The sequence below is a fragment of the Solanum tuberosum genome, unplaced genomic scaffold (genome assembly GCF_000226075.1).
Source record: "Solanum tuberosum cultivar DM 1-3 516 R44 unplaced genomic scaffold, SolTub_3.0 scf00135, whole genome shotgun sequence".
Lineage (NCBI taxonomy): Eukaryota > Viridiplantae > Streptophyta > Magnoliopsida > Solanales > Solanaceae > Solanum > Solanum tuberosum.
In genome coordinates this window covers 1435290-1446042 of record NW_006239059.1, presented here as the reverse complement: position 1 = coordinate 1446042, position 10753 = coordinate 1435290, and the positions used below count along the sequence as shown (strand labels likewise).

The 10753-nt window shown below is 31.5% G+C and overlaps 1 protein-coding gene across 1 annotated transcript; it reads left to right on the top strand.

Moving 5' to 3' along the window:
- Positions 1-594: 594 nt before the first annotated feature.
- LOC102580417 (40S ribosomal protein S3-3-like) lies at positions 595-3440 on the top strand. Its single transcript, NM_001288378.1, is given in 6 exon segments — positions 595-661; positions 747-894; positions 1671-1842; positions 2694-2748; positions 2835-2966; positions 3092-3440. Coding segments are annotated over 6 exon segments (717 nt in total). The 5' UTR covers positions 595-628; the 3' UTR covers positions 3269-3440.
- The last annotated feature ends 7313 nt before the right edge of the window (positions 3441-10753 follow it).

The window sequence follows — 10753 nt, the reverse complement described above, 5'->3', positions numbered from 1 at the left end:
GTATTACTCCCTTCGTTCTCATTTATATTCACCAAATGAATTTCTACTTTATCATTTATATTCACCAAATTTAAAGTAATAATAAATTTTATATTGGTGAGAATAATAAATTTTAAAAAGTAATGATGTGATTATAAATTTTATTTACATATGAAACAAATGGTTAGTAGATATAAATGTGGGGTTGTTTTAACAAAATATAAACTCATGGATCAATTATTGTATTAAAATATCTCAAATCATGATATGGAATGTGATTCCATATCATGGTTTTTGGAGAATATGGTATCACCTCTCATGATATGGAATCATGAGATAGAATCAGCGTAAAATCGCATGTCCAAACGCTGATTCCATCTCACGACACCATATCGTGATATGGTATCGCATGGCCAAACGCCTACTAAAGAATGTATATTTTGAGCCCACTTGAATGGTGTATACAAGTAGACCAAGCCCAAACTTTTAGAAGCGGGCTGGATTAATATGTAATGAAAAGAGCCCAACTTCTAACCTGCCTTAAATCTTTGACAAACCCTTTCTCCTCTATACTCATCGAACTCTTCTTTGCCTCTTACTTGTATCTGCTAGCGGCGGCAGTGAATCAATATCAAACCCTAATCTCAACATGGCGACGCCTCAGATTAGTAAAAAGCGAAAGGTATGTCAGTTCAATTTCTCGCTGTCATTTTAGATCTAACAAAATATTTATAGTATGGCTTGAATTGATTTTTGTATGTGTTTAGTTTGTAGCAGATGGAGTTTTTTTTGCGGAGTTGAACGAAGTGCTGACAAGAGAGCTGGCGGAGGATGGTTACTCGGGAGTTGAAGTTAGGGTTACTCCCATGCGAACTGAAATCATCATTAGAGCCACTCGTACTCAGAACGTTCTTGGTACCTAAACATATATAAGCAAAATTTCTCTTGTTATTTTTTCTTCATGAAATTTAGAGATAGAGTTACATCCGTCAGCTAGCAGAGTTGATGTAATTAACATTCTATAGAGCAGCAACTAGATTCATCCTACCGGATATAAAAAATACAGCATTAACTGTATATATTTGTATGTATTTGTCAGACTCGTGAACAAACAAGGTTAACCAGAAACTATACACTTAAGGTTCTCACTTTTTAGTTTAGTTAGTCGAGGTGCTTGCTTCTAACCCTGACACCACAATTATCAAAATAAAATTATACCCTTGATTAGATTTATATTATGCATTTGTAAATAAGGATTTAATTTTTGCAGAATGCTTAAGAACTTATTGTAAAGATTCTGAATGCTGTGCATTGTGCAATGCAGATTACTCTCTCTTTTCATTTAGCTGTCTTAGTGCATACGTTGCTCAAAAAAATGTTATTTTGTATTTAGATAGATTGGGTTCCAAAAATGGAGGTAAACCTGATACTTGGAGAGATTAGACTTCTCCCAGTGTGATGTTATGTTCTGGGGTATTTTCTTTTATCAAAATACGAAATGTCAAAGATGGTAGAGGAAAAAACTTTTTATGTGGAAATGGGAAACATTTTGGGATAACTTTAAAATAGGATAATTAGTTTGAATAGAGGCAAATGAATCATCCTTGCTTATTATTGGATGAACTGGAAGTAGTTGTCTTTTAATGGATTGAATTATTAGTTGAGTAAGTGTTTGTGTCTGTATTTTCCAGGTGAGAAAGGTAGGAGGATCAGGGAGCTGACTTCAGTTGTTCAGAAGCGTTTTAATTTCAAGGAAAACAGTGTTGAGCTCTATGCAGAGAAAGTCAACAATAGGGGTCTCTGTGCCATTGCTCAGGCAGAGTCACTGCGATACAAGTTACTTGGAGGACTTGCTGTCCGAAGGTCTGTTGCTTGGTTGCACTTGTTCCCTGCCTTGATTTTTCTTTTTCGTCTGACTTTTGATAGTCTCATTTTTTCTTTGTTGCCTAACTTGAAAGCCATCTTTACAGCGAGTGTGCTAGTACCTTTCTCGTGTCTGAGGGTGACTAATTGATCCCATCTATTTAGGAATCAGAGAAATATATTTATACCTGATTTCCTATTTTGATGAATCTAAGTGAGGAAACTTCTGATGACGTAAATACCTGTGAGGAAAACAAAACTTTCTGATAAAGAAGATGTTGTCAAGTACAAACTGTACAGATACAAAATATCCTCCAATATGGTTGTGCATATTTTGGGTCCCATTATGCATGCATCTAGGCAGTGGTGGTTCCAGGATTTTTACCCGGGGTTCAACTAATAAATTTTTTAAAAACAATGCATTCCCTGAGAATTCAACCTTAGATGTTGGGGGTACATTTTGAATTTCCTAGACCACTGAGCTAACCGTTTTGCCGAGGGGGATCGGGTGAATAGCCTCCTGCCTCCCCAGATCTGTCCCTGCATCTAGGTGTAGTTAGTAACAGTTCAATACAGGTTCATCTTCATCTTTTCCAAGGGTGAGATGATATCATTGTAATTAAGGTGACACAACTTTTCAAGGTCACCATACATCATGGCTATTGAAAGCAGATTTTGCCATGTAAAATAATTATATTTGTTAGTTCAGTCAAATATTTATGTTGCAAGTTTTTTCTTCAAGATTAGGTAATTTGTTGGAGTTTAATTTGCATGCCATGATCAAATTCCGCGGATGTCTGCAACTCTTTGGTATAATTGTTTTACCAAACTTATCCTTTGTCATGATATAGGGCTTGCTATGGTGTTCTGAGATTTGTAATGGAGAGTGGAGCCAAGGGATGCGAGGTTTGTTGGGTGTCAATTTCCTTCTCTATATCTATTTCCAAGTAGACGTTCTTTGAAGATTTTTATATTGGTCTCTTTTTCTTTAGGTGATTGTTAGTGGAAAGCTCCGTGCTCAGCGTGCCAAGTCCATGAAGTTTAAGGATGGTTACATGATTTCTTCTGGCCAACCGGTTAAAGAATACATTGATGCAGCTGTTAGGCATGTGCTACTTAGGCAGGTTAGTGTCTTGTCTTCATTTATTTTTTTACTGATCTGCTGACCTACTGTTATTTTTGTGCTGCAGCTTTGTTATTGTTATTTAACATTGCTGCTACTTTACGTTGTTGTCTATTTACTTTATAGGGTGTGCTTGGTATCAAAGTAAAGATCATGCTTGACTGGGATCCTAAGGGTAAACAAGGGCCTATGACTCCATTGCCAGATTTGGTGACTATTCATCCACCCAAGGAGGAAGGAGAGTTTGTTGTTCCTCCTCCTATAATAGCTGCTCCCGCGATTGAGGTTCTTCCTGTGGCATAAAAACCTGTGTTATGATGTTATCTTTGTTCTTGAGAACTACTGCACTAGCTGGCTTGTGTTTTTTATTTATTTTCCTTTTTCACTGCTGAATACTAGATTTTACATAGTGAACCATTTTGCTCTAGTTTCTGTCATGTAAGATACTGACTGGTAAGCATTTTTGTTAATCTTCTATCTCCCTAATCTGTTGTTACTTTGAAATGAAATTGTTTTTGATGTTTCACTTTATTTAATATAAATCTGTGCTCCTGTAGGGCAACTAGGGGTGTCCGGTTGGGGGAGGAAAATACTTTTGGAAAATGTTTTCCAATTTTTTCATAGTTGGTTGGTCAAAATATTTTTTGCCAAGGAAGCAAGTATCTTGAAAATAAGGAAAATTACTTTCCTAGTTAAAGTAGAGAGCAAGTTCAATAAGTGGAATCTAACATGGCGTCTTTTCAATCTTCTAACACATTTCATCTTAACGCAACATCTCTATCGTCCACTTATGGTATCTATTTGTATTGTGTACAAATATTTTGAGGATAGTATTTTTTGTTTATGTATCAAACACAAAAAAAAGAGAAGAAATTCTCTCCTTTGTACCGACACCTTAGATCTTTTAATTTCATTATGTGTGTACTGTTAATGGCTTTAAACTTGGAAAGGGAATATTCCTGTGGAGTTGCCACATTACGTGAATATCTAAGGTGTTTTTTTTTATCAACTAACACAAAATATGATGTGAATGATAATATTAAAATATTTAATAAAAAATAATAATGAAATTGTAAACAACAAATATTGCAAATAAATAAGTTAGAACGTAAATAATATCATAAGGTTAAAGTACTAAACTCTCCTAAAATAAATCTAATAAGTATTAATTACAAGACTAAATATTAAAGAAAAACTAAAATTAGGTTATGTTACCAATGTAAAACTAAAGAATAAAGATTCAACATTATTGTCATTTTTAGTGTTGAGTTGATTTTTTTTTGTTTACATTAATATTGATTTGATTTTGATTTGAGCTTTATTAGAGTTACTAATATCTATGGAGTATAGACTATTACTTTTATTGGACCATTCAATATGTTAACGTATAAAAACTATAAAAAACTATAAGAAATTTTTATAATTATATCAAAGTAAATAATTTATGTATAAAATAAATTTAAATTATATATATATGTTGGGTTGGTTTGGACTCGGATTACTTTTTAACGTTAAAATTAAATCAACCCACGTATAATTGAATTTTTTTCTAATACCAAACCAAGTCAAATCCATCCACTAATCAAGTTTATTTTCTCGATATGATTAGATTTACGATTTGGTTTGGTGCAGTTTTTAATTTGATTTTGTTCTAACCTTACTCGTAGCAACGTCTTGACCAGCTAAGTGGTACTAGGTGTATCCGCAGGTAGTTATGTAGCAAATTATGAAGATGCATATAATGTGGGATTTATGTGCTTATGAATGTCTACTCCGTTTCATTTTATTTTTTCATGTTGATTTGATGAAAATATCTATAGAGGTCTATTTTATTAAGTTAATCTTATTAATTATTGCTTTGAAAATTTTATAGTGTTTTTTGGCCAAACTTATTTTTAAAAAAAGTGATTATTTTAAAAAATAAGATGTTTGGTCAAAAGCTTCTAAAAGAAAATAAGTGCTTCGAGAGAGAAGTAAAATTATTTTTCAAAAGCTAAATTATTATTTTTCTCTAAATTGTTTGAACATTTTGAACAAAAATATCCTTTAACTATATCTAAACTTCACGTATATCCTTCAACTAATATACTGAATAAAAATCATCTCTAATGTATTCAAAGTTTAGCAAATTTCATTCTTCCGTAAAATTTCTGTTAAAAAACATTAACAAATCCCACCGCATGTGCAATCACATGACTCTAAACGCTCCAAAAATCAAATCCCTCAAACTAGCCACATGCCATTTTTCTTGTTCGGCTAAAAAATTAAAGTTATTTCGAATTAGCTTTTGCTAAGTCTATTTTGCTAGGTGTATACGAATGATAATAGAAAGAAAATAAAATAAAGTTAGGATGACTCTTCTTCTATGTAGTGGTTGGATTTTAAGTATACTCGATGTGTGTTTTAAGCTACACTGTTGCTTCCCCAAAAAGTGATAGTGGGAACAACCTCAAACGAATGACAGTTTGGCTAACTCCAGATATCTCGAAAGTCTTGCAAGTATTCATAAAGTTCATCAAGTGTAGGTTCGGATCATCTCCAACTACATTTCTGAATAAGCCCTTCAAGTTCATAAGCTGGATCATCATACTTGTGATATTGAACTTCGCTCCCAAAGTCAACCGTGAAGGAACAATAGCCCCAGTTGTACTAAATCCATTCAAGTCGGCCTCGTTGTTCTCATCATTATACAAAAGAGTAGCAGGTCTCTACTGTGCTCTAACTCTTTAAGGTGGGCGACGATTTGCAAGGGCAACCATCATCACCATCAGTTCCAATTACATGTCACACCTTGAGACTGGCCTGTAGATGTGACACAATGCTTATAGCCACAAGTGATCCAAGCTAACCTCATGGCATGACATGACCCTAAGAAACATAAATAGACTCAATAATCTGAAAAGCGGAATCAAGTCTAAATTAATCTAACATACCATAAGAGAGAATCTAACACAAAACACATGCGAAAATCTACTATTTGTTTGAAAGCCTCTACTCATAACGAGTTGCTAGGACAAGTCATTAGCTAACTCTAAACTGGTTAAAACTGTAAAGAAAGTATTGAAGAAAATCATAATAGGTTGTCCTTGAAACATGAGGACTCACCGAAAGTGATCTTGTACTGATTAGAGTCTGTACTAACAACAACATGAAAGATGTGCATCAAAATCTATATTATCAAACAATATAGGCAGAAAAGTATGCGGTCAGTACGTGAAATGTACTGAGTATGAGAAAAATACATAAAACACGATATTTGAACATGATAAGTCTGTAAAACAAGTTGATGCAATGACCAAATAAACATAATATGACAACTGATAATCTGATCTGAAATACATAGTATAAGGTCATGCAATATCTGAAAATATATCAATTTGTGGGAGGTATACTAATAACTGACATAAACCACATGTGGTACTACATGTAATTTGATGTTCTGCTCCCACATAAAAAAAAGAGCGTCTTACTTTCCAGTGTAAGGACCATAATATCTGAGCTAAAATGGATCCACTAGCTAATGTCTATTCGAGACATAACCTAAGGGGCATGTATTTCTGAGACTTGGGTAATAGACCCTAGTCCTACTCAGTGCTAAGTATACTCCCAACATAAAATATGCATAATTCTAAGAACAATAATAATTTGATAATACTAAATCATACTGATAATCTGATAGAAAACTGAGTAGCTCATAAATCATGATAACTGCTCATAATTTGAAATATACTTAATCGAAAACATCTAAATAATGATAATCATATATACTGAGAGATACTTTATTCGAAAACATCATAATTCATGAAAATTTGATAATTAGAAATTTGCATGTGAAAATAGCATAATTATGATCATGAAAATACTTGCATGTTATGAGTTCATACAATTTTCATTGAAAAAATGAAATTAAGATCAATTCATGCAAAATATGATCAATCATGAAGAAAAAATCGAAATTCAATACCAACCCATGAAGAAATCATGAAACCCTAGATTTGAGAATTTATAGCTTGAAGAAGTTAGGGCTTTTTTGGACTCAATTCTTGTGCAATTTTGTCAAAACCCCTACATTCACATAAATCACTCAAATTAGTCAAATATCTCATAATCAACATAAGCAGAGGCGTATCTAGGAGGGAATCACGTGAACCCATGTTACCCTCTTGAATTCATATATAGTAGTGTTATATTTTAAAAAAAATATCTAAATATAGATGTGTGAACCCACACTTGAAGTATCAATAATGTCATGCGATGATGATTGGGTGCACCTCTCTTAGTGAATTTAGAAATTTGAATCTTTTATTTATCTTGTTTTATTTTCCTTTTTAAAATTGTGTAACACCTCTCTAAGTGGTTTGGATTGTTAAAAAAAAAAAATTTGGACCAATAATTTTAAAATTGTAATGGTTTTTAGTAGAACTGTCAAAAAATGTCGACCCAGCCCTACCCGACCCACGCCTCGCGGGCCAAGGAATTTGAAGTGCTAGGGTGGGCCGACCCTTCATTTGGAAGGACCTGAAAATGCTCAACCCAACCCAACCCTAGAAGGGTCGAGGGCTGGGGCGGGCTAGCCCTTTCTTTTTTTCTTTTCAAACTTATAATTCTATAACATCAAGAAAATGAGAAGATTTTCAAATCAAATATGGCAACAATGGTGTTGTTTCAGTAACATTAGCAAAAATCCAGTGTAATTAGCCTGTATCTCGCATACCAGATACGCGAGCAAGATAAGAAATTGACAAGTAAGATGGGAGGGAAACCAGGGCGCAAGATTTGTCTATGTATCCCAGATACATGCGACTCTACCTGGATACGCTTACATAAATTAGGTGTATTTGTTACGAATTCTTATCAAAACAAGGTACACATATACATAAAGTAGTGTGGTAAGAGTTAAGACATATAAATACATTATGCATCTAACATTACAAGTCAACGATGTGAATATTCCATGCATCTTGAGAGGGACAAACAAATGTACTATCTTTTTTTGCATATAAGAATATTGAGTTCTTGCTCCTAAAAAATTCTAAACTAAAATTAAGAATATTGAGTTCTTGCTTCTAATTTTTTTAAAACAGGGCAGCTTATAAAGAATTTATTATTACTTTTTAGTATTTTAGATGTACAAAAAAAAAGAAATAAATATGAATTGAATATTGTATGGATATCAATGGAGTCATTAATATGAGAACTAGTTGCATTTGAAAGAGGAGCTAAAAAAATGTTAAATTTTGACGATAGTGGAGAACCATTTTTACAATAGATGAATTTGGGGGAAAAACAATATGTTTGTTGGTTCATAAATCATAATGATGAATATTATGAAATTTCAAAGATCATGTCACTAGATCATGACATTATAAAATCCCCGAAGGCATGCCTCCTCCAACCCACAAAGAGATCATATGGGTCCACCACCTTTACATGCTTTTTATTGTAAACCAAAATGATAGGCAAACCTACAAAAAAAAGTGGATTAGTGGGCCGTAGTTTGTTCCTCATTTTCTTGATAGGCTAAAACATCAAAGGCATAAATACTTTCCTTAGTGTGTCATTAGTGTATTGACATTCAACACATTGTGAATTATCATGATATATTAAATACATGCATGAATGATGAATCATGATGGATGAACCAAACTAACTTTTCTTTATACACATAGCTAATACATAAATTGTTATACTAAAATAATATTTTGTTGGTTACGAATTAACCATATAAATAACATAGTATTGGAAGTTTATGTTCTTTTAAAATAGTTTTAAGGATATTTAGTTATTTTAATTTTTAAAAAAGTATTTACTTACATTTATTCAATAAGTTTACCAATCGCTTACTTTTAATTTTAATAATTTTATCTAACCATATAATTATTCAATTATGAAATTTGTGTTAGTGCTTTAATAGTTGTTGACTTGATGTATTTACACAATTTAAATTAGTTAAATCAGATGGGTTTGTCTAATTAAGTACGATAAAGGCAAAAACCTAACTACGGAAACAAGAAGTTATAAACACATATATATATTAGTAGAATGTATTGCCATTTTTTTTTTCTTAGTATTAGGATTGGGTTATTATTAATGAAATTTTAACGAGGTAGCTTTTTGAAAGGATGATATTTAATTGTTTACTCCTAAAAAAAAAGTTGTACAAACATGTACATTCGCCACAAATTTCTCTTCCTCCTCCATATTCATACATACAAGAAAAAATTGAAGACTTATTACTTATTCGTAATTATTTCAAATAATTTGGGTTGAAGAAATTTAAAGAACATAATTATTGGATTTTATGCAACTTGTTTGTACAAAAAGATAAAGTAAATCTATTGATTTTGAAAGTTTGAGTTAAATCTAATAATTGAAATTAAATTGTTAAGATTGACATTAGAATGTTGGATGTCTAGTTTGAAGTTGATTTGGAATAATTTGAAAGTGTGAGTTAAATCTAATAATTGAAATTAAATTGTTAAGATTGACATTAGAATGTTGGATGTCTAGTTTGAAGTTGATTTGGAATAATTTGAAAGTGTGAGTTAAATCTAATAATTGAAATTAAATTGTTAAGATTGACATTAGAATGTTGGATGTCTAGTTTGAAGTTGATTTGGAATAGTTCAGATTTTAAAGAATTATACCATATTATTATGAGCAACTTTCACATATAGCAAAGAATAAAAATCATATTTGTATGTTATAGCTATAGTTTGCATAATTGCACTCCATAGCAAATTTTATCGTTTGATATGGAGCTTTTGATTTGTATAATTCGTCTAGAATACTATTCTAGTTTTGTAATAAATTCTATTTATACATTGTTAATTTGTATAATAAAATCTGTATTTGTATAATTATAAGTGTATATGATGTCTAGTTTGAAGTTGATTTGGAATAGTTCGGATTTTAAAGAATTATACCATATTATTATGAGCAACTTTCACATATAGCAAATATAAAAATCATATTTGTATGTTATAGCTATAGTTTGCATAATTGCACTCCATAGCAAATTTTATGTTTGATATGGAGCTTTTGATTTGTATAATTCGCTAGATACATTCAGTTTTGTATAAATTCATTTATACATTGTAATTTGTATAATAAGATCTGTATTTGTATAATTATAAGTGTATATGATGAAAATATATGTATTGTATTTGTATATACATTTTCTCTTGCTTTATACAAACACAAACACATTTTATACATTTGTATACCGAATGACTAATTGTATACCGAAAATGTGTAATTGTATACCGAATTAGATGGCAAAAAATGGGATGTTTGCTGCGAATTACAAATAAAATAAACTATGGCTATAACATTTAATTTGAATTAATAGTTTGCTATTTCATACTCAAAAGAAGACTTTTTGAATCTGTGGTCCTAAATTAAAGTTATGTCAAATGTACAAAATTGCCCTTTAATTTTGTGGCCTTAAACATGCCACGTGGAAAGCTGAAATTAAAATGTTACCAAAAATAGAAAGAGGTCATTCTTTTTTAAACTGACTAAAAAGGAAATTAGGTAATTCTTTGTGAAACGGAGGGTACAATTTTTCCTATTATTAATGAGATTAAGAGCTTGTTTGACATTACTGCTAAAAACTGCTTATATTTAGAAGTACTTGTGTTTGGCTAAGCATATTGTGTTAGACTAAACTTTTTTTAAAGTGCTTTATAAAGTCAAATTAAGAGAAAAGACAATTATCAATTTACTTCTAATATTAAGATTATTTTATAGAGAGAAACTATCTTGAATATCTAGTATAATTTTTTT